At 40.8% G+C, this 24,103-nt stretch overlaps 1 protein-coding gene across 2 annotated transcripts in view; it reads left to right on the forward strand.

The window, feature by feature from the left end:
* The window catches only part of Rok (Rho kinase), a 98,899-nt gene that overhangs the window by 49,544 nt on the left and 25,252 nt on the right, over nt 1–24,103 (forward strand). For both annotated transcript variants that reach the window (XM_071689599.1, XM_071689598.1), the window contains 6 exons: nt 3,124–3,342; nt 4,397–4,543; nt 9,858–10,130; nt 12,314–12,524; nt 17,513–17,673; nt 20,022–20,276. In XM_071689599.1, coding sequence (XP_071545700.1) covers nt 3,124–3,342; nt 4,397–4,543; nt 9,858–10,130; nt 12,314–12,524; nt 17,513–17,673; nt 20,022–20,276 — 1,266 coding nt within the window. The remainder of the gene's footprint in view (nt 1–3,123; nt 3,343–4,396; nt 4,544–9,857; nt 10,131–12,313; nt 12,525–17,512; nt 17,674–20,021; nt 20,277–24,103) is intronic.

The following is a 24,103-nucleotide window of genomic DNA, read 5'->3' on the forward strand; positions in this document are numbered from 1 at the left end:
TAGTCCTACTGATGTTATATAGATGCGAGGCATGGGCTAAAGATGAGGCTGTATAGAGGAAGGTGGATGAGTAGGAAATACAATGTTTGCTGACAGTTCATGGTGTGAAGTGATTTGAGTTAGTAACAAAAAGGGTAAGAGAGATGTGTGGTAATAAGAAGTGTGGTTGAGGGAGCGAAAGAGGGTGTGCTGAAGTGATTTAGCCACTTGGAGAGAATGAACGAGAAAAGGTTGACAAAGAGGATATATGTGTCAGAAGTGGAGGGAACATGGAGGGCAGGGAGACCAGATTGGAGATGGAAGAATGGAGTGAAAAAGATTCTGAGTACTTGGGGCATGAATGTGCAGGAGGTTGAAAAGCATGAATAAGAATGATGGAAAGTTCCGTATACTAGGGTGGACATGCTGTCTCTGGACTGACCCAAAGCATGTGAAGTTCCTGGGTAGACCATGGAAAGGTCTTTAGAACCTGGTTATGGATAGGGAGCTGTGGTTTCAGTGCTTTACACATTTCAGCTAGAGAATGGATGTGAGGGGATGTGGCCTTTCTTCGTCTGTCCCTGGCACATCTTTGCTAATGCAGGAAAAGATGGTCAAGCATAAGAAAAATTATTTTCTTTGTCCATTTTTGATTTAGCAGGTGAACTGATAGTACTGTATTATTTGATCAAAGTGCTTTATTCCAATCATTAACTCATCCACAACAATGGGCTTTTTAATATTTTTGACATGGCAGACATATTTCCCATCATTGCTTTTGATCCATTAGTGCCATTCTATGTTGATGGTGCTGTCTTTGGAAGGCATTTGTCCTTCCAGGGCATCACCATGACATTCTCCTTGTGCCTCATCACCACAGTGTCATCAAACATCTTTCCCTTGGCCATGTGCAGTAGCGCTGTGATTGCCCCATGAACTAACTGAATGATGCCATATACATACTCTTCCTGAGCAAATATGTGTTTGCAGGAGGATACTGAATTATCATAGTTGAACATGTATGTTACCCCTGATGCAACAATGAATTCATGATGTCACATACCATGTCTGGCATCACCTTGTACATGCTGCTGTACACTTCAAAGTAATAGAGGTAGCCAGACTATGCTTTACCCTACATATGCATCTTGATGACATGCATGTCAAGCTTGTGCAGATTATGCATCTTGAAGGACAAGTGGCCATGCCGTACTTCCCTCATCAAGTGACGTGTTCCTTAGATGTGTAAACACTCCAGAACACGATAGTGAGATACTTTATAACTGTGCACGTTTTTATATGGCAATCTTTGTTGTCTAGGGGTGCAGCTTTGTTGTGGAAGTAGTGAACTATGGACTTCCACCTGTTCCCACTTGTCTTAGGGAATATTGGATGACGTAGTATATCCATTGAAGTGGTGCAAGGATGGCACAGTGACCACTCTTATCAAAAACAGCGGCCCAAGAACTTGACTATGAAGGTTACTGCACGGCACCCAGTGTAGGTTGTCATCTGTGATGAGCATATTGGCATGCTTGTTGGTTTCCACTGAAAGGTAATATGTCAGCCCTGTGAAAAAAATTTGAAAAATTGCTTAAGGCACTGGCACATTTATCACTGGTTTACTGGTGAATGGCTAGTGTTTTGGCATGAGGGTGCCAGACTTCCAGTCAGCAAAAGCTGCTAGATATTGTGGCTGTGGTAGTTTTCCCTTTCTTCTCCTACTACATGTCAGCTTCCTTTCCCCAGCCCTCATACTAACCCATGGTATTTCTTGATGTTGTGCTGCAGTCTATGGTTGTGGTTTACAATGTTGAGGCGATGTGGCAGCAGGTGAGTTAGTGTTGGAGCTGTGTGAATAGGGGTACAGCATAGATAGCTGACAAAATAGTGGAGGTAGTTGCAAAGTTATGTGCGGGTGAGACTGGCAGGTGTGGGGATGAGTCAGGTCCACTTCTTTGACCCAAGCCTTAGCTCAGTTTCTCATCACCTTGGGGTGTGATAGTGGGCAACAGTTGTGGTGTGGCAAGGGGTAGATAGTTGTACCTCTTGCGGTTGCTTTGCACCAGTTATCCCTGGCTGGGAGAGAGTCGTGTTGCAGGTTGCTGCTTGTCTACCCTGCAGTATTGCTGCTCCTTTGGACAGAGTGATCAGAAGCCCACAGTATCGAGATTGGCATATAGTCATTGCCTATTCAGGATCATCAATTTCGTACTTAGAGTTTGATTCACATTGTGCTAAGGCACGGAATGACCAGACACTGACCTTTTGCATGCATGTAGCAAGGGATGGCAATGGAGTAACAGCACACTTACTTTTATGACACTTTATATCACCTGTACAGAGAGATGAGATATTTGTCACATGCACATAGGGGCCTTCATTGTGAAACACACTAGCAGTTCACACACAAATAACAGTTACAATTTTTAGTAAGTGAAGTATCATAGAATATACAAACAAGCTCTTTATAAACATGTATAGACTCTTGGCAAACAATTTTACAGGCAGTCATTACTGCACAGTGAAAGGCAGTTTTGTGTGAGAGGGATGAGAGAAAATTCTTAAAGGGATAGTGAATAGTACCATCTGATGTGGCTGCTGGGAGGTAACTGATGTACTTATGATGCCATTAGGGTTGCCATATATATCAATAGAGTTCTGTTGCCATTAGAAAGGAGGTTTTTGAGGAATGACTTGGTCAATATACTCAGTTTTAGGTTATTATTTTCTTTTGAGTGATGCTGCAGCTGAATTAGTTGCATATTGAATGAGACTAAGAAATGACTGGGCATTTGTTTCATAGTGGGTGGATGTGCTGACCACATTTTTACTTCATATTTTAAGACTTCAGATGTATGCATCCCACAAATCTGGCATATAGAAATGGTAAAGTGTCTTGAAATATCTTCACCAATCCATGTTAGGGAGAGACAGGTACTCCTCTTTATGGGGAGTATGTGACTAATGTTTTCCTTTATTGATGGCTGGAGATGTACAACTGACCCCGCAATAGGCTTTTAATTTTTGTTTATGTGAGACACAGGAGATTAGTTCAAAGATATTTTTTTAACACCTTATGTTCTATAGAATTTACCTTTTCTTGCTTATGTTTATGCTTAGTGACTACCTCTGTACACACAGACCAATGATGGCACTGATGCAAGTAATCAGATTGCTGTTTTGAGTGCTGAGTTGGAGCACCATAGAAATCAAGTGGAGGAATTAGACAGCAAATACCGAGTAACCTTAAGTCAGCTGGATGTGTTAACAAGGAAAGAGCAGGAGAGGCAACAGGAAAGGAGAGATCTTGACAGAAAACTGGCACTTTTACAACATGATCTGAAGGAAGCTCAAAGGAAGGTGAGTACTTTGTTTTTTCTCAAAGAGGGTAAATTGTAAGACAAGATTTTAAATATAGAATCATTGAAACAGTTTCAACTTACTGCCAAACACATAATTCCAGGGTACACACTCCTTGATATTACCAGAGAAGATGAAATAGGTGGTGCTGTCTTGTTCATAGTGAAAGCTAATCTTTATCCTTTGTTGAAAAAATGTTATGGCTGTGGATAACTTTTTCATTATTTTGGATATTAAAGATAAACTTACAAGAAATTGATGGTAGGTTTAGTTTATGAACTGCTGAGGTGGAACAGATTTGTAATGAACCCAGTTCAGTTATAGTGGGAGATCTTTAACATGTCGGTATCTAAGTGGGGAGACTCCTTTCGCATTAGTTCTTGATTTGGGTTATGCTGTACCTAATTCTGCTTGATAGTGCTCTTATACAATATTTAAGAAGCCTTGTGAGGAGGAAAGTTGAGCTGGAGTTTATAGACTTGTAAACTAAATTGAATATATCAGTAAGGTATAGGAGGAACTCAGAGGAAGGTGCTTTTTTTTTTTTTTTTATAAGAGAAGAAGACACCTTGTGTGTCATCATCATTATCATCTCTTTCTCTTTTAATATTTTTTGATAATATAATTTCATTCCTTGGTCACATTTGCCCACCAAATTTTGCTAGTTGATACATGTTATAGACTCAATCTGCTAATTTGTAAATTGATTCAAAATTTGTAATGTCAAAATAAATGTATTATGGTCACTTTCCCTTGGTTTTATCAATAGAAATGACAGTGGTACTTACTCCAGTAATGTGCCTGTGATCATATCTCCTACAGGTTACATTCCTCCCATTGTATTGTTGCTATTATAGATGAGTGGTAAAGATTTCATGTCTCCTTCACTGAAATCTTCATCTCTTTTTCCTCCTGTTCAGTTTCTTCTCTTTCCTACCTCCCTTCCATTCTTCTTCTAACCTTCCTTCCTTCCTTCTTCTTTTTTTGAATTGTGTGTCAAAGACAAAGTGCATTTTTTAATTTTGCATTATTCTTATCAAAAATTTCTGTACAGGCTGATAACGAGACTGAAAGCAGACGGAAGTTGGATGGACTGTACCAGGAGGTGAAGAAGAAGTTAGAAGACGAACAGAACAAGCGCACCCGAGATCTCTCCTCAGCGCAACATGCTAATGACAAGCTAAATTCATTGGAAAAGCAGGTTAGTGTATTGTCCAAAGATGCTAAAATATAAATAGTGTATGGGTTGTACCTCCCTTCATAGTTCTTACTCATCTTTTGGGTTATGGTTCATGTCTGACTAATATATATGTCAAGGTTTACATTGGAGATACATCCTTAGAAAACACAACAAAGGCAAAAAAAAAAAAAAAAACTCGGAAAGAGTTTTGCCAAAGAATACAGCTATGAAAACTTTCTATAATTCCATTATTCTATTATTTCTATTATTCTATTATTCCGCATCAGTGAGGTTGTGCCAGGAAACGGACAAAGAATGGCCCATTCACTCATGTACACATTATTATTATTTTGCTTTGTCGCTGTCTCCTGCGTTTGCGAGGTAGCGCAAGGAAACAGACGAAAGAAATGGCTCAACCCACCCCCATACACAAGTATATACATACATGTCCACACACGCAAATATACATACCCATACATCTCAATGTACACATATATATACACACACAGACACATACATATATACACATGCACACAATTCACACTGTCTGCCTTTATTCATTCCCATCGCCACCTCGCCACTCATGGAATAACATCCCCCTCCCCCCTCATGTGTGCGAGGTAGCGCTAGGAAAAGACAACAAAGGCCCCATTCATTCACACTCAATTTCTAGCTGTCATGCAATAATGCCCGAAACCACAGCTCCCTTTCCACATCCAGGCCCTCCACCTCCAATTTGGTCTCCCACTTCTCCTCGTTCCCTCCACCTCCGACACATATATCCTCTTGGTCAATCTTTCCTCACTCATTCTCTCCATGTGCCCAAACCATTTTAAAACACCCTCTTCTGCTCTCTCAACCATGCTCCTTTTATTTCCACACATCTCTCTTACCCTTACATTACTTACTCAATCAAACCACCTCACACCACATATTGTCCTCAAACATCTCATTTCCAGCACATCCACCCTCCTGCGCACAACTCTATCCATAGCCCACGCCTCGCAACCATACAACATTGTTGGAACCACTATTCCTTCAAACATACCCATTTTTGCTTTCTGAGATAATGTTCTCGACTTCCGCACATTCTTCAAGGCTCCCAGGATTTTTGCCCCCTCCCCCACCCTATGTACACACACATATATATATATATTTTTTTTATTTTATTATACTTTGTCGCTGACCCCCGCGTTTGTGAGGTAGCACAAGGAAACAGACGAAAGAATGGCTCAACTCACCCACATACACATGTATATACATACACGTCCACACATGCACATATGCATACCATACATCTCAACGTATACATATATATACACACAGACATATACACGTGTACATAATTCATACTGTCTACCTTTTATTCATTCCCGTCGCCACCCCGCCACACATGAAATGACAACCCACCCACACCCGCATGTGTGTGAGGTAGCACTAGGAAAAGACAACAAAGGCCACATTTTGTTCACACTCAGTCTAGCTGTCATGTATAATGCACAGAAACCACAGCTCCCTTTCCACATCCAGGCCCCACAAAACTTTCCATGGTTTACCCCAGACGCTTCACATGCCCTGGTTCAGTCTGTTGACATCATGTCGATCCCGATATACCACATCATTCTAATTCACTCTATTCCTTGCACACCTTTCACCCTCCTGCATGTTTAGGCCCTGATCACTCGAAATCTTTTTCATTCCATCTTTCCACCTCCAATTTGGTCTCCCACTTCTCCTCGTTCCCCCCACCTCTTACACATATATCCTCTTTGTCAATCTTTCGTCACTCATTCTCTCCATGTGACCAAACCATTTCAAAACACCCTCTTCTGCTCTCTCAACCATGCTATTACCACACATCTCTCTTACCCTTTCAATACATACTCGATCAAACCACCTCAAACATCTCATTTCCAGCACAGCCACCCTCCTCCTCCTCCCATACATGCACATATGAATACATATGCATATCAACATATACACATATACATACATATGCAAGACGTATGGAAAGAGGGGCAAGTATGCAGTCTGTTGTGGATGAGAGAGCTTGGGAAGTGAGTCAGTTGTCGTTCGCTGATGATACAGCGCTGGTGGCTGATTCATGTGAGAAACTGCAGAAGCTGGTGACTGAGTTTGGTAAAGTGTGTGAAAGAAGAAAGTTAAGAGTAAATGTGAATAAAAGCAAGGTTATTAGGTACAGTAGGGTTGAGGGTCAAGTCAATTGGGAGGTAAGTTTGAATGGAGAAAAACTGGAGGAAGTAAAGTGTTTTAGATATCTGGTAGTGGATCTGGCAGCAGATGGACCCATGGAAGCGGAAGTGAATCATAGGGTAGGGGAGGGGGTGAAAATTCTGGGAGCCTTGAAGAATGTTTGGAAGTCAAGAACATTATCTCGGAAAGCAAAAATGGGTATGTTTGAAGGAGTAGTGGTTCCAACAATGTTATATGGTTGCGAGGCATGGGCTATGGATAGAGTTGTGCGCAGGAGGGTGGATGTGCTGGAAATGAGATGTTTGAGGACAATATGTGGTGTGAGGTGGTTTGATCGAGTAAGTAATGTAAGGGTAAGAGAGATGTGTTGAAATAAAAAGATTGGTTGAGAGAGTAGAAGAGGGTGTTTTGAAATGGTTTGGTCACATGGAGAGAATGAGTGAGGAAAGATTGACCAAGAGGATATATGTGTCGGAGGTGGAGGGAATGAGGAGAAGTGGGAGACCAAATTGGAGGTGGAAAGATGGAGTGAAAAAGATTTTGTGTGATCGGGGCCTGAACATGCAGGAGGGTGAAAGGCAGGCAAAGAATAGAGTGAATTGGAACGATGTGGTATACCTGGGGTCGACATGCTGTCAGTGGATTGAACCAGGGCATGTGAAGCGTCTGGGGTAAACCATGGAAAGTTGTGTAGGGCCTGGATGTGGAAAGGGAGCTGTGGGTTCAGTGCATTATTACATGACAGCTAGAGACTGAGTGTGAACGAATGTGGCCTTTGTTGTCTTTTCCTAGTGCTACCTCGCACACATGAGGGGGATGGGGATGTTATTCCATGTGTGGCGAGGTGGCGAGGGGAATGAATAAAGGCAGACAGTATGAATTATGTACATATGTATATATGTATATGTCTGTGTGTGTATATATATGTGTACATTGAGATGTATAGGTATGTATATTTGCGTGTGTGGACGTGTATGTATATACATGTGTATGTGGGTGGGTTGGGCCATTCTTTCGTTTGTTTCCTTGCGCTACCTCACTAACGCGGGAGACAGCGACAAAGCAAAATAAATGATAAATAAATAAATAATAAATAAACATACATATACGTATGCATACACATGCATATACATATGCATACATATATACACATGTACATATTCATACTTGTTTGCCTTCATCCATTCCCAGCACCACCCCATCCCACAGGAAACAACATCACCAACCCCTGCTTCAGCAAAGCAGTGCCAGAAAAACAGAAAAAGAAAAGGCCACATTCGTTCACACTCAGTCTCTCGCTGTCATGTGTGATGCACTGAAACCACAGCTTCCTATCCATATACCCATTGACAGCACATCAGCTGCGGTATACCACATCGTTCCAATTCACTATATTCCATGCATGCCTCTCACCCTCCTGTATGTTCAGGTCCCAATCGCTCAAAATCTTTTGTCACTCCATCCTTCCACCTCCAATTTGGTCTCCTCCTCCTCCTTGTTTCCTCCACCACTGACACACATATCTCATCTACATATATGATCTATATGCTCTACCTTGCCTATGCAGGAAACGGTGATCAAGTATGATAACTAAAATATAAATGAGTCAAGTGGCTAATTCAAGTCAGAAACTGCAAAAGCTGGTGACTGAGTTTGGAAAAGTGTGTGAAAGGAGAAAGTTCAGAGTAAATGTGAACAAGAGCAAGGTTGTTAGGTTCAGTAGGGTTGAGGGACAAGTTAATTGGGATATAAGTTTGAATGGAGAAAAATTTGGAGGAAGTGAAGTGTTTTAGGTATCTGGGAGTGGACTTAGCAGGGGATGGAACCACGGAAGCGGAAGTGAGCCACGGGGTGGGGGATGGGGCAAAGGTTCTGGAAGCAATGAAGAATGTGTGGAAGGAGAGAACGTTACCACGGAGAGCAGTGATAGCTCCAGCAATGTTATATGGTTGCAAGGCATGGGCTATAGATTGGGTTGTAAGGAGGAGGGTGGATGTGTTGGAAATTAAATGTTTGGGGACAGTATGTGGTGTGAGGTGGTTTGATGGAGTAAGTAATGAAAGGATAAGTGAGATGTGTGGAAATGAAAATAGTAAGGTTGAGAGAGCAGAAGAGGGTGTGTTGAAATGGTTTGGACACATGGAGAGAGTGAGTGAGGAAAGATTGACAAAGAGGATATATGTGTCAAAGGTGGAGGGAACAAGGAGAAGTGGGAGACCAAATTGAAGATGGAAGGATAGAGTGAAAAAGATTTGAAGCTATCGGGGCCTGAACGTACAGGAGGGTGAGAGGTGTGCAAGGAGTAGAGTGAATTGAAACAATGTGGTATACAGGGATCAATGTGCTGTCAATGGACTGAACCATGGCATGTGAAGCGTCTGGGGTAAACCATGGAAAGGTCTGTGGGGCCTGGATGTAGATAGGGAGCTGTGGTTTTGGTGCATTACACATGACAGCTAGAGACTGAGTGTGAATGAATGTGGCCTTTTTTGTCTGTTTTTCCTGGTGCTACCTTGCTGAAGCAGGAGGTAGCGATGCTGTATCCTGTGGGACTGGGTAGCACCAGGAATGGATGAAGGCAAGCAAGTATGAAAATGTGCATGTGTATATATGTATATGTGCATATGAGTGGATGGGCCATTCTTCGTCTGTTTCCTGGTGTTACCACGCTGACGCCAGGAAACAACGATTAAGTAAAGAAGATAAATGAATAACAATAAATCAATTAAAGATTATTTATTGATTGGTCATTGGTATGTACATATGTTAAGATTTACATATATTGTGTTTAAGACTGTAAAAGGGCCTTTGTAAAGCGTAAAAGATAGAAAATTAAGAAAAAATGTACAGATCTGCAGTCAGTTGAAGGTCTCAAAATGTGGTGATTTTATGTAATTTAGTAGGCCACAGATTCACATGTAGTAGATTTTTGCCTTGTCCTTGCATTTTGGTAAACTGTCATTAAACAGCGTGGGTGTGGTTGTGGAAGTGAGTTAAGATTTGTAGTTTAAAAAACAGGACTCTGAATCCTGCAATAATCTCTGTGATAGGTATTGGTTGCATAGTTAATGTTAATTTTTTAGTTAAGATGCATGAAAAACTACAATAAATTTTTTTACAGCTCAAAGAGGTTCAAGACAAACTGAAGGCAGAGTCTGATGCTAATACACGGTTCCGAAAACAAAATGCAGAACTCAGTGTTATCACTCAGCGTAAAGAGGCCTCTGTAACAGAATATATGGAGAAAGTAGCAGCAGTACAGTCAGTACGGGACACCTTAGAACGTGATTTGGTAAATTTGCAAACGCAACTGGATCAGGAACGAGCACAGAAAACTCATCACACTGAGGTTATCTCGCAGGCTGAACTCAAAATACAGGCTTTACAATCCAAGGTATGTAATTACATGGGCAGTTTCTTATTTTCTTGTTTCTGTAAATATCAGGTAACTTTACTTTATGTAGATATAGATAGATGGGTAGATTTACTTGACATCTTACTTATTACTTTGATTTTAATTTTATGACTAATGTTTTTATTCACATTTTTCGCTACCATTGAATATTTTTAGATACTCATCTTTGCTGTTTATTTTATTGCCCTTCTAACACAACAGTTTATGAAATTGCATCTCTCTCTCCTCTCCTCTCCTCTCCTCTCCTCTCCTCTCCTCTCCTCTCCTCTCTCTCTCTCTCTCTCTCTCTCTTCTCTTCTCTTCTCTTCTCTTCTCTTCTCTTCTCTCTCCTCTCCTCTCCCCTCTCTCTCTCTCTCTCTCTCTCTCTCTCTCTCTCTCTCTCTCTCCCCTACATCAAACAAGACATGCGCTGCCTGGGCTGCGTTAACCCTGCCATTTTTGCTAAACCTTATCATAGGTACTCATTAGGCAGGCACTCTCTCTCTCTTGGACGATATAACATTGTGATTGATGAGCTTAGAGAAAATCAGCTATAGGATTCCTGGCCTTATTCCTTAAAGAGGTAGAAAAAACGATAGCTGAACTGGTGATATTATGACTGAGGCAAGGTCATAATGAAAAAAGAATGCATACATTCACAAATTGGCTTATGTAACACCATTACATAAAGGAGTATAAAAGCTAATACCTAAACAATACAAAGCAATTAGTTTGCCTTTGCATTTGATAAAAATCTTTGAAAGATTAAAAGGGCAGTCAACCCAGCTGTTAGTCCCCCCCCTAGGGGCTAGCTGATAAAAATGGGTACTTAGCATAGGCTAGGGTGTGTGTGTGCATACAAAGGAGTATAGGACTTTGTACATATATACAAGGTTAAGAGATAGGATAATATGAGTATAGAACTCTCTTCCTGTAACACAGAAACACGCACAAAAAAAAGTTTTTGAAGGGGTAGGTGTCCCCTTTATTGTCATAGATTTAATATTTTATTTCCAGATATCCTTACTGAAACAGTATCTTTTCAGTCCATGAATTTTATATTATTTTTGTAGTTTTCACATATCTTTTGTTCTTTTATACTTGTCTGTCATTTTCCACTTGAGTAAGGTGTTGCCAAGAACAGATGAAAACAGGCCACATTTGCTCACATTCATTCTCTAGCTGTCATGTGCAGTATACTCAAACCACAACCTCCTGCTTAGAACCAGGCCACACAGACCTTTCCATGGTTTCTCCTGGCTGCTGCTTCATATTCCCTGGTTCAATCCATTCATTGCACATCACCCCCCTGTATGGCACATCGTCCCAGTTTACTCCAAAACTTTTTCACTCCATCCTTCTATCTCCAGTTTGGTCTCCCCTTCTTTTCCCCTCCACTCCTGACACACATAACCGACCAATCTCTCTTTGCTCATTCATTTTGTATGTCCAAACCATTTTAGCACACCATCTTCAGCTATCTCAATGACATATATTTTTGACCATTTTATTACTTATTTTATCAAACTGCCTCACACCTCTTATTGTCCTCAAATATCTCATTACCAACGCCTGCACCTTCTGCACTTTTTTATGTATAGCCCATGCTTCACATCCACATAACATTGTTGGGACTACTTTAGCTTCAAACATACCCATTTTTGCACACTCAGATAACGTCTTTCTATATCTTCCTCAGTGCTCTCAGAACCTTCACCCCCTCAACCCTCAACCACCTTATGGCTCACTTCCACTTCCATGTTCCATTCACTGCCATGTCCTCTCTTAGGTATCTAAAACATGTTACTTCTTCAAAAAATTTTCCATTCAGACTTACACCCCAACAAATATACCTAGCACTCATTATAATCTTGGTTCTGATTATACTTTTTTCCTTTAGGCTTCAGAATTTGTTGAATAAGTTGATTGTTGATTATTGAAAAATCATTAAGTGTAGTTTAACAAGTCTGATATTCTCTTGTTTTATCAACAATTAGTGGATTATTATAGATACGTACTTGGTCTTATGTAATTGTAATGATTATTGATGTAACTTTTTTACAGTTTTACACAAGTAGCTGATTTTTTAAGTGATTATTTGTTATGCTGTATTATCTTATTGTTTGAAGGGAATGACATGATATTTGTCCACTGTTAGACCTTAGTTTGTAATTTACTTTCAGCTCGATAGTGCCTTTGAGAGAGAGTCTGTTGCACGTAAAGAAGGTGAAAAGGTTTCTGAGCGTCTTGTACAACTGGAAAAAGATAGAAATTCACTGGAGTTGGAGTTGCGGAGCATGACCAGCCGCTATGAGCAAGAGGCAAGAGCACTGCGTGAAGCAAACAATGCTGCCCCCACACACAATCACCAGTCCAGTGCCCAAGCTTTAGCAGGTGAAGCTTCTTTTCATTTATGATTTGATGTGTTTGTTATTAGGTTGAAGTTTTTGCCTTATGCTTGCTAATAACTGCATTAAGGACTTCATAGATGCACTGGAAATTAAGTCCCCCTACCCCCTGCACCTGAAAATGGGTATTTAACTAGGTACAGTAGGGTTGAGGGTCAAGTCAATTGGGAGGTAAGTTTGAATGGAGAAAAACTGGAGGAAATAAAGTGTTTTAGATATCTGGGAGTGGATCTGGCAGCTGATGGAACCATGGAAGCAGAAGTGAATCATAGGGTGGGGGAGGGGGCGAAAATCCTGGGAGCCTTGAAGAATGTTTGGAAGTCGAGAAGATTATCTCGGAAAGCAAAAATGGGTATGTTTGAAGGAATAGTGGTTCCAACAATGTTGTATGGTTGCAAGGCGTGGGCTATGGATAGAGTTGTGCGCAGGAGGGTGGATGTGCTGGAAATGAGATGTTTGAGGACAATATGTGGTGTGAGGTGGTTTGATCGAGTAAGTAATGTAAGGGTAAGAGAGATGTGTGGAAATAAAAAGAGCGTGGTTGAGAGAGCAGAAGAGGGTGTTTTGAAATGGTTTGGGCACATGGAGAGAATGAGTAAGGAAAGATTGACCAAGAGGATATATGTGTCGGAGGTGGAGGGAACGAGAAGTGGGAGACCAAATTGGAGGTGGAAAGATGGAGTGAAAAAGATTTTGAGTGATTGGGGCCTGAACATGCAGGAGGGTGAAAGGCGGGCAAGGAATAGAGTGAATTGGATCGATGTGGTATACCAGGGTGGACGTGCCATCAATGGATTGAATCAGGGCATGTGAAGCGTCTGGGGTAAACCATGGAAAGTTCTGTGGGGCCTGGATGTGGAAAGGGAGCTGTGGTTTTGGGCATTATTACATGACAGCTAGAGACTGAGTGTGAACGAATGGGGCCTTTTTTGTCTTTTCCTAGCGCTACCTTGCACACATGAGGGGGAGGGGGACGTTATTCCATGTGTGGTGAGGTGGCGATGGGAATAAATAAAGGCAGACTATGAATTATGTACATGTGTATATATGTATATGTCTTTCTTCTTTCTTTTATACTATTCGCCATTTCCTGCATTAGCAAGGTAGCATTAAGAACAGAGGACTGGGCCTTTGAGGGAATATCCTCACCTGGCCCCCTTCTCTGTTCCTTCTTTGGGGGGGGAAAAAAATGTATATGTCTGTGTGTGTATGTGTATGTGTACATTGAGATGTATAGGTATGTATATTTGCGTGTGTGGACGTGTATGTATATACATGTGTATGGGGGTGGGTTGGGCCATTTCTTTCGTCTGTTTCCTTGCGCTACCTTGCAAACGCGGGAGACAGCAACAAAACAAAACAAAAAAAAAAAATTTTTTTTTGTGAAGTTTTCTCATCATATATATCAATACTGTATTATGAAAAAGAAATAAGGAGAGATTTATATTTGTTAAGTGAAAGACATCATTGTGGGAAGTACAAATGAGTACAGTTCACCAGGGTACTTTAAACAATTTTCTTCTGAGCTTTGGACATATATATGTATATAATAATGCAGCTGTATCTATGATGCCTTTTCCCTTCATAACTAGTGAACTCCAGTGCCACTTCTTAGCCTTTAGTGCCTCACCCTCTACAGGCCACTGGCAGAAGTCAAGTTTAGCACAGTATGTCCATGGGCTCTTACCTAATTAGGTTACTACTAACTACTACTACAAAATGCTCCTGCCTAACATTCCCACCTACTACTTGTACATAATGTTTCTATCTAATGCCCCTACCTAAATGTTCCTACCTGATGGCTGCGGAGTAAGCCAGCACTTCAGTGGTTGTGAATCTTCTCTCCTCTGACCTAGGTAGCTGTTTTTTTCTTTCTGCATCACCTACGCGTGGAATACTGGCATTTTGTCCTCAAACATACAATCTCTCATTATCACACATAACACTTGAGTCACAACTCATTCTTCATAACAAGATTTTCCTGTGGTGAGTACTGTCTACTAGCCCTGCCTTTTGGCAAAATGGTGGGACAATAGATAGAAGCAGGAGGTAGAAATATTAGGTATAAGTAGTAGGTAGGAAGATTAGACAGGAGCATTAGGTAGTAGTAGTTGGTAGGAACATTATGTAGTATCCTTTACTAACACGGCACTAGACTTGCCCTCTGCCAGTGGCCTGTTAAGGGTGAGGCATTAAAGGGTAAGAAGTAGCACTGGAGTTCACTAGTTATGAAGACTCTATTGCCATGGCCACCCCTTGAGGGAGTTCCAGAAGGGAACAGGCATCAGAAATATAGATAGAGAGGTATATTTATTTTATTTATTTTGCTTTGTCGCTGTCTCCCGCATTTGCGAGGTTGCGCAAGGAAACAGACGAAAGAAATGGCCCAACCCACCCCCATACACATCCACACATGCAAATATACATACCTATACATCTCAATGTACACATATATATACACACACAGACATATACATATATACACATGTACATAATTCATACTGTCTGCCTTTATTTATTCCCATCGCCACCTCGCCACACATGGAATAACATCCCCCTCCCCCCTCATGTGTGCGAGGTAGCGCTAGGAAAAGACAACAAAGGCCCCATTCGTTCACACTCAGTCTCTAGCTGTCATGTAATAATGCCCGAAACCACAGCTCCCTTTTCACATCCAGGCCCCACAGAACTTTCCATGGTTTACCCCAGATGCTTCACATGCCCTGATTCAATCCATTGACAGCATGTCCACCCTGGTATACCACATCGATCCAATTCACTCTATTCCTTGCCCACCTTTCACCCTCCTGCATGTTCAGGCCCCGATCACTTAAAATCTTATTCACTCCATCTTTCCACCTCCAATTTGGTCTCCCACTTCTCCTCATTCCCTCCACCTCCGACACATATATCCTCTTGGTCAATCTTTCCTCACTCATTCTCTCCATGTGACCAAACCATTTCAAAACACCCTCTTCTACTCTCTCAACCAATCTTTTTATTTCAACACATCTCTCTTACCCTTACATTACTTACTCGATCAAACCACCTCACACCACATATTGTCCTCAAACATCTCATTTCCAGCACATCCACCCTCCTGCGCACAACTCTATCCATAGCCCATGCCTCGCAACCATACAACATTGTTGGAACCACTACTCCTTCAAACATACCCATTTTTGCTTTCTGAGATAATGTTCTTGACTTCCAAACATTCTTCAAGGCTCCCAGAATTTTCATCCCCTCCCCCACCCTATGATTCACTTCCGCTTCCATGGGTCCATCTGCTGCCAGATCCACTCCCAGATATCAAAAACACTTTACTTCCTCCAGTTTTTCTCCATTCAAACTTACCTCCCAATTGACTTGACCCTCAACCCTACTGTACCTAATAACCTTGCTCTTATTCACATTTACTCTTAACTTTCTTCTTTCACACACTTTACCAAACTCAGTCACCAGCTTCTGCAGTTTCTCACATGAATCAGCCACCAGCGCTGTATCATCAGCGAACAACAACTGACTCACTTCCCAAGCTCTCTCATCCCCAACAGACTTCATACTTGCCCCTCTTTCCAAAACTCTTGCATTCACCTCCCTAACAACCCCATCCATAAACAAATTAAACAACCATAGAGACATCACACACCCCTGCCGCAAACCTACATTCACTGAGAACCAATCACTTTCCTCTCTTCCTACACGTACACATGCCTTACATCCTCGATAAAAACTTTTCACTGCTTCAAACAACTTGCCTCTCACACCATATATTCTTAGTACTTTCCACAGAGCATCTCTATCAACTCTTATCATATGCCTTCTCCAGATCCATAAATGCTACATATAAATCCATTTGCTTTTCTAAGATAGAGAGGTAGATAGGTTTATATTTGTGTAATCAGGGCATGCATTTTGGTAAAGGGAATCTTAAGTCTCTCAAGGTATTATGTTAAATGACTCCCTGTCTCTTGGGTCCAGAGTTTCAGGGTCTTCTTCTCTTACTCCATGTTAGTGCCAAGCATGTCCGTAGCTTTTTTCTTATTTATAACAGATGGTCCTGAGTCAACCTTAGTTGGTCTTATCTCAAACTCAGCTGGTCTTAGGTCAATTGGATATGATGTAATGTATGTATGACCAGCTGTCATTGACAAGACCATTATTGGTTAAAGCGCACCAGCTTTGGATTATCTAAGACCAGCTGGGTATGATATATAGCCAACCCTGAATGACATAAAGACCATTTCTGGTTGCCATCACACCAGCTGTGATTGCACAAAGATAAGCTATGATTGACCTAAAACTTTTTGTGACTGGCCCAGGACCAGCTTTGATTGACCTCAATGACATGGATGACATATATGAAAGCCAGTGATATGCAGTAAAGCCAATATAAAGCCTTCACATGATTATGTATATGTTAAATGCATATATTAACCCCAAGATGGTAAATTTTAATCATGTTCTCTCTGCCTCACCCACATGTGAACAACTGGCACTCTTTCCACAAAATACAGTCTTTCCTTGTGAGACATGACCCTTGACAACACTTAATTCACACAGCTCATTCTTCATAACATTATTTTCCTGTGTCGAGCACTATGCACTAACCCTGCCTATTTTTAACCTGCCTTTTGGCAAAATGGTGGGAGTAGTAGATAGTAGGTAGAAACATTTAGGTAGGAGTAGTAGGTAGAAACATTAGGTAGAGGTAGAAGATAGGATCATTAGGCAGGAGCATTAGGTGGTAGTAGTCAGTAGGAACATTCGGCATGAGTCTTTCCAAACACTGTATCCCTCAGCCAGTGGCCAGTTAAGGGTTAAGTACTAAAGGCTAAGGAGCAGCACTCGAGCTCACTAGTTGTGGATACTATTGCCATGGCCACCCCCTTGTGGGAGTTCCAGAAGGGAACAGGCATCAGAGAAAACCTTGAGACAGTTGAGTTGTATACACTAATGTTGAATTTACAGCCTTGCAGGAACGCCTAAATACAGAAAAGCAGAAACGTCAACAAGCAGAGGCATCTAGTCAGGAGAAAGAACGTCAGAACTCTATGTTAAGTGTTGATTACAGACAACTGCAGCAACAGCTTCACAAACTGGAAGGGGAATACCGACAAGAGTGTGAAAAGGTTAATATACTTTTCCTTCCTCTGTGTTTATATTAAGGCTTTCTATATACTTTGCCCTTCTTACAGTTATTTAGCAGAATGATTTTGCTAAGACTACTTTATTGCATCACAATCAGGATAGATTCTCCGTAGGTTTTTCAAATTCCTTCATTGAGATATACATATTACTCATTTAATCACGTGATATCCTTTGCTTTTACTTTTGATCTTTCACGATACCCAATTCCTCAGATTTTGGTTGTGTATAACTTATTAGTCATAGTTTCATATCCAAATTTTTAGGTGCCCTCTGTACTTCAGTGCTGTCTTCATCTTTGGTTTACTCTCAATTTTCTCCAAAAATTTTGTTTTAATATTTAAGTCCCTCCCTCTTTCAGTATCACAAACAAGTTCATTGCTGTTATTGATCTCAAGACCTCTGATAGGACTTTTTCTGTCTTTTCTTCAAATAGCATTTTATGTAAAAGCCATTTCACCTTTGAATGATAATGATGGCTCATCTCACTACTTATAGCATTTTGTATTTTTTAATTTTTCATGTGTAAGAGGCAATAGGGTATTTTAAAGAATTGATTGGAAATAATGGTGAAGAAGGCATGACTAATGGCACCATAGGGCTAGAGAAAAAGCAAGAAGGAGAAGTAGATGCATGGAAGTAGATATTACAAAGGAGATAAGGAGAAGAGCAATTAGCTCACAGAGAATGCAATAGATGTGTGTTTTGATGGAGTGTTGAGTGAAATTTTGAATCTTGGTGAAACTGATATGTGGATTGGACCTGGAAAGTATATATTGGAAGTAAGTTAAAGTAGTGTGGTGCCTGATAACTGAAGGAAGTTAGTTATTCTTTCTTTGTATAAAGGAAGAGGAGTAAATGCAATTGAAAGAATTCAAGAAGTCTCCATACTATAGTTGGTAAGATGTATGTTGGATTGTCTCCATTATACAGTTGGCAGGGTGCATTGTGGTGCTGATTGATCATGTTCAAAGTATTAGTAAACTCTTATATAGTAAAGAAGGCAGGATGTGTGCTGTGATGCTGTTTGATCATGTTCAAAGTATTTGTAAACCCTTATTTAGTAAAGAACAAGGTAGGTTTAGGAATGGAGAAGGTTGATTAATCCATTGCCCTTTGAAAAACAAGAGAGAATTCTAAAGAAAAGGAATACTTCCATTTTCATGTTTAGAAAAGGCATATTGTAGAGTGCTGAAGACTTTTAGTTACTGTTAAGAGCTGTTTTAATGATATGAATAAGTATTTTATAATAAGTATGGGAGTAAGTCAGGGTTGTGTGCAGTCACCATGTTATTTGATGTTTTTATGTATGGGGCATTACCTGAGAGAAGAGCAAGATGATTTTGACATAATACTTAACCTTAAAGAAATAGAATGGACATTGCCACAGTTGCTTATTGCAGATGATGTTGAATTGTTAGCCACATGTAAGAAAAAGCTGGATATATTGGTGAGCTATCTTAATGATGTATAGAAAAGGCTTAATGATATATAGAAAAGGAGGTTGCTTGAAGTGAGTGTGGAGAATGCAGTGGGTGCTTTATTGTAAATGAAGGGTTTAGTAGTTATGGTATTAGGAAAGCTGAAGTTGAGATCAAATAAGCTCTTTTAAAGGAGAAAAATTGGATTGTCCTGAAAGCTTCTGGTGACTGGGAAAAATTTAAACATTGGATGAGAAAGAATGTTAAAAGGAACTGTATGGATGTATGGATGTGAAGCCTAAATGTTCATAAGCCAGGATAGATGAAGCATGAGGGCAATAAAGATTGGTAACTAGAATGGTTTGTTAGAATTAGGAGGATAGATAGAATGAAGATGTTAGAAGGATATGTGATGTGAAGAAATCATTAGAAAGGCACATGATTGAGTCTTTTTGTATGGTATGGCCATTTGGAATGTTTTGGAGATGGTAGGGAAGATAATGTAGTATAGTAAAAGGTGCAATATGAGGAGGTAGCCTGTAGAATATATAATAGAGAAAAGATTAGAGCTAAGGATATTTCACATGAAGATACTAGATGAATAACTAGGGTTTGGATGATGTGAAAATGTTTTATTTGTGGGAGTGGTGCGAATAGAAATTCTGGTCTGACTTTTACAAATCAGTTTAGTGGGAAGATTAAAAAAATCATGGAGCATTTTATGAATATGGAGTCATGTTTCATGGTGTATGGAAGAGTTTTAAAATTGATGTCTGAGGCTATATGTATCTGATCTTCCTTTAGAGAGTGGAAAAATGATGATAGACAGAAGAGAGAAATTTTTCATTTCAAACTTTTGAAGTGTTCTATAAACATGATCATCTCTTTTAATCTGATTGATACATCCATAGGTCAAGGTCCTCCAGAAACAAATGGAGTCAGAAACTGAAAAAAGATCAGCCCTTGCTGCTGATCTCCAGGCTCAGACATCTGAGGTCACTCTTTTGCGCACAAGAGAAAAATTACTTACTCGTGACTTAGAAGAAGTAAAAGAAGTGAGGGCTAGCCTTGAAGAAGAGCTACACAAACTCAAAACGCAAAAGTCAGTCGATGATGTGCAGATGAGGGAACTACAGGACACTCTAGAGGCAGAGCAGTACTTTTCAGTAAGTGTTCTCTTTATCTACTGTTGGCATGTGTTGATGCAAAAGTGTTGAATAAATAGTTGATGTAAACATTTAGTGTACAAATATTTATTGGCCTAAGAGAGAAGGAATTTAGGTATAAAGGAATACCTAAGCAAATATTATTTGGGAGGTTAGGAGTAAAGAATGAAGAAAGTAATTAGATTTAGGAGAATAAGTGATGAGGGGGTGGTGGGGGATGTGTGGATCGGGTGTTTGCTTTGAAGAATGTGTGTGGGTGGTGCTTGGAAAAGCGAATGGATTTGTATGTAGCATTTGTGGATCTGGAGAGGGCATATGATAGAGTTGATAGAGATGCTCTGTGGGGGGTGTTGGGAGTGTGTGGTGTGGGAGGCAGGTTGTTAGAAGCGGTGAGGGGTGTTAGGCATGTGTACGTGTAGGAAGAGAGGAAAGTGATTGGTTCTCAGTGAATGTAGGTTTGCGACAGGGGTGTGTGATGTCTCCGTGGCTGTTTAATTTGTTTATGGATGGGGTTGTTAGGGAGGTGAATGCAAGAGTTTTGGAAAGAGGGGCAAGTATGAAGTCTGTTGTGGATGAGAGAGCTTGGGAAGTTAGTCATTTGTTGTTCGCTGATGATACAGTGCTGGTGGCTGATTCATGTGAGAAACTGCAGAAGCTGGTGACTGAGTTTGGTAAAGTGTGTGAAAGAAGAAAGTTAAGAGTAAATGTGAATAAGAGCAAGGTTATTAGGTACAGTAGGGTTGAGGGTCAAGTCAGTTGGGAGGTAAGTTTGAATGGAGAAAAACTGGAGGAAGTAAAGTGTTTTAGATATCTGGGAGTGGATCTGGCAGCGGATGGAACCATGGAAGTGGAAGTGAATCATAGGGTGGGGGAGGGGGCGAAAGTTCTGGGAGCGTTGAAGAATGTGTGGAAGTCGAGAATATTATCTCGGAAAGCAAAAATGGGTATGTTTGAGGGAATAATGGTTCCAACAATGTTATATGATTGCGATGCGTGGGCTATGGATAGAGTTGTGCGCAGGAGGGTGGATGTGCTGGAAATGAGATATGTGAGGACAATGTGTGGTGTGAGGTGGTTTGATCGAGTAAGTAATGTAAGGGTAAGAGAGATGTGTGGAAATAAAAAGAGCGTGGTTGAGAGAGCAGAAGAGGGTGTTTTGAAATGGTTTGGGCACATGGAGAGAATGAGTGAGGAAAGATTGACCAAGAGGATATATGTGTCGGAGGTGGAGGGAACGAGGAGAAGAGGGAGACCAAATTGGAGGTGGAAAGATGGAGTGAAAAAGATTTTGTGTGATCGGGGCCTGAACATGCAGGAGGGTGAAAGGCGGGCAAGGAATAGAGTGAATTGGATCGATGTGGTATACCAGGGTTGACGTGCTGTCAGTGGATTGAATCAGGGCATGTGAAGCATCTTGGGTAAACCATGGAAAGTTGTGTGGGGCCTGGATGTGGAAAGGGAGCTGTGGTTTCGGGCATTATTGCGTGACAGCTGGAGACTGAGTGTGAACGAATGGGGCCTTTGTTGTCTTTTCCTAGTGCTACCTCGCACACATGAGGGGGGAGGGGGATGGTATTCCATGTGTGGCGAGGTGGCGATGGGAATGAATGGGGGCAGACAGTGTGAATTGTGTGCATGGGTATATATGTATGTGTCTGTGTGTGTATATATATGTGTACATTGAGATGTATAGGTATGTATATTTGCGTGTGTGTGTGTACATTGTGTATGGGGGTGGGTTGTGCCATTTCTTTCGTCTGTTTCCTTGCGCTACCTTGCAAACGCGGGAGACAGCGACAAAGCAAAATAAATAATAAATAAATAAATAGATTAAGTGATGAGTACAATCTTTATTATTTTATCCATATATCGAATGATAGTGACAGACTTGCATTTAAGGGTTGAAGATCAATGTATAAGCCATGAATTTCAGTTGCTCATTATTTTTTTTTCCAGTTGGTTTGGAAACACTTCCAGTGTTTTAGAGTTCTTTTCTAACCTTGTAAATTATCAAGATTAGCAATTTTGAAGATTGCCATGCGGGAACTTGTCGTGGGGCTTTTAAGATAAATCTATTAGAATTTAAAGTAGTGTTCTCCAGTATACAGGGCTTATTCAGGGTATAGTTGTTTCTTTTACATCCTTTAAGGTTTATCAGAATTTCAATTTTTAGTAATCAGAGGGGTTTTTCTGTGGCTTTCAACTTGAATAGTTCATAATGAAACCCCTCTTGATAGCCTTTTTTGATATGAAGAGCATTGGTGAGATATTATGTAGTATCTTAACATGAGAACTTCTCTTTGTGGCCAATGAAAATTGGAAGAATCACATTGCTCACCAGAGAATATGTGGGAAACATCTTTTAGTTTTCTGGAGTCTTAAAACCTGCCTCCATCCAACATGAGGTGATTTGATCAGGTAAGAAATAAATGGGTAAGAGAGAGATGTGGTGTTGAATAGAGTGTGGTTGAAAGAGCTGAGGAGGGTGTGGTAAAATTATGTGGACATAAGGAGGGTGGGGGAGGGGGCGAAAATTCTGGGAGCCTTGAAGAATGTGTGGAAGTCGAGAACATTATCTCGGAAAGCAAAAATGGGTATGTTTGAAGGAATAGTGGTTCCAACAATGTTGTATGGTTGCGAGGCGTGGGCTATGGATAGAGTTGTGCACAGGAGGATGGATGTGCTGGAAATGAGGTGTTTGAGGACAATGTGTGGTGTGAGGTGGTTTGATCGAGTAAGTAACGTAAGGGTAAGAGAGATGTGTGGAAATAAAAAGAGCGTGGTTGAGAGAGCAGAAGAGGGTGTTTTGAAATGGTTTGGGCACATGGAGAGAATGAGTGAGGAAAGATTGACCAAGAGGATATATGTGTCGGAGGTGGAGGGAACGAGGAGAAGAGGGAGACCAAATTGGAGGTGGAAAGATGGAGTGAAAAAGATTTTGTGTGATCGGGGCCTGAACATGCAGGAGGGTGAAAGGAGGGGAGGGCAAGGAATAGAGTGAATTGGAGCGATGTGGTATACCGGGGTTGACGTGCTGTCTGGATTGAATCAAGGCATGTGAAGCGTCTGGGGTAAACCATGGAAAGCTGTGTAGGTATGTATATTTTGCGTGTGTGGACGTATGTATATACATGTGTATGGGGGTGGGTTGGGCCATTTCTTTCGTCTGTTTCCTTGCGCTACCTCACAAACGCGGGAGACAGTGACAAAGCAAAAAAAAAAAAAAAAAATGGAGAAATGAGTGAAATGAGGTTGACAAAGATGATATATGTGTCAGAAATAGAGGGAACAAAAGGAGGGAGACCAAATTGGAGAGGAAAGTATGTATTTTATTTATTTAGATTGAATTTATTAAGTATGAATATTTACATGTGTATATATGTTTAGGTGATTTGATCAGGTAAGAAATAAATGGGTATGGAGGCGGAAAGATGGAGTGAAAAAGATTTTGAGCGATCGGGGCCTGAACATGCAGTAGGGTGAAAGGCGTGCAAGGAATAGAGTGAATTGGAACGATGTGGTATACTGGGGTCGACATGCCGTCAGTGGATTGAACCAGGGCATGTGAAGCATTTGGGGTAAACCATGGAAATTTCTGTGGGGCCTGGATGTGGAAAAGGAGCTGTGGTTTCAGTGCATTATACATGACAGCTGGAGACTGAGTGTGAACGAAAGTGGCCTTTGTTGTCTTATCCTAGTGCTACCTTGCGTTAGGGGGGAGTTGGTGTTGTTATTTCATGTGTAGAGGGGTAGCGACGGGAATGAATAAAAGCAGGAAGTATGAATTATATACATGTGTATATATGTTTTATATGTATATGTTGAAA

This window comes from Panulirus ornatus, chromosome 47 (genome assembly GCF_036320965.1).
Source record: "Panulirus ornatus isolate Po-2019 chromosome 47, ASM3632096v1, whole genome shotgun sequence".
Classification (NCBI taxonomy): domain Eukaryota; kingdom Metazoa; phylum Arthropoda; class Malacostraca; order Decapoda; family Palinuridae; genus Panulirus; species Panulirus ornatus.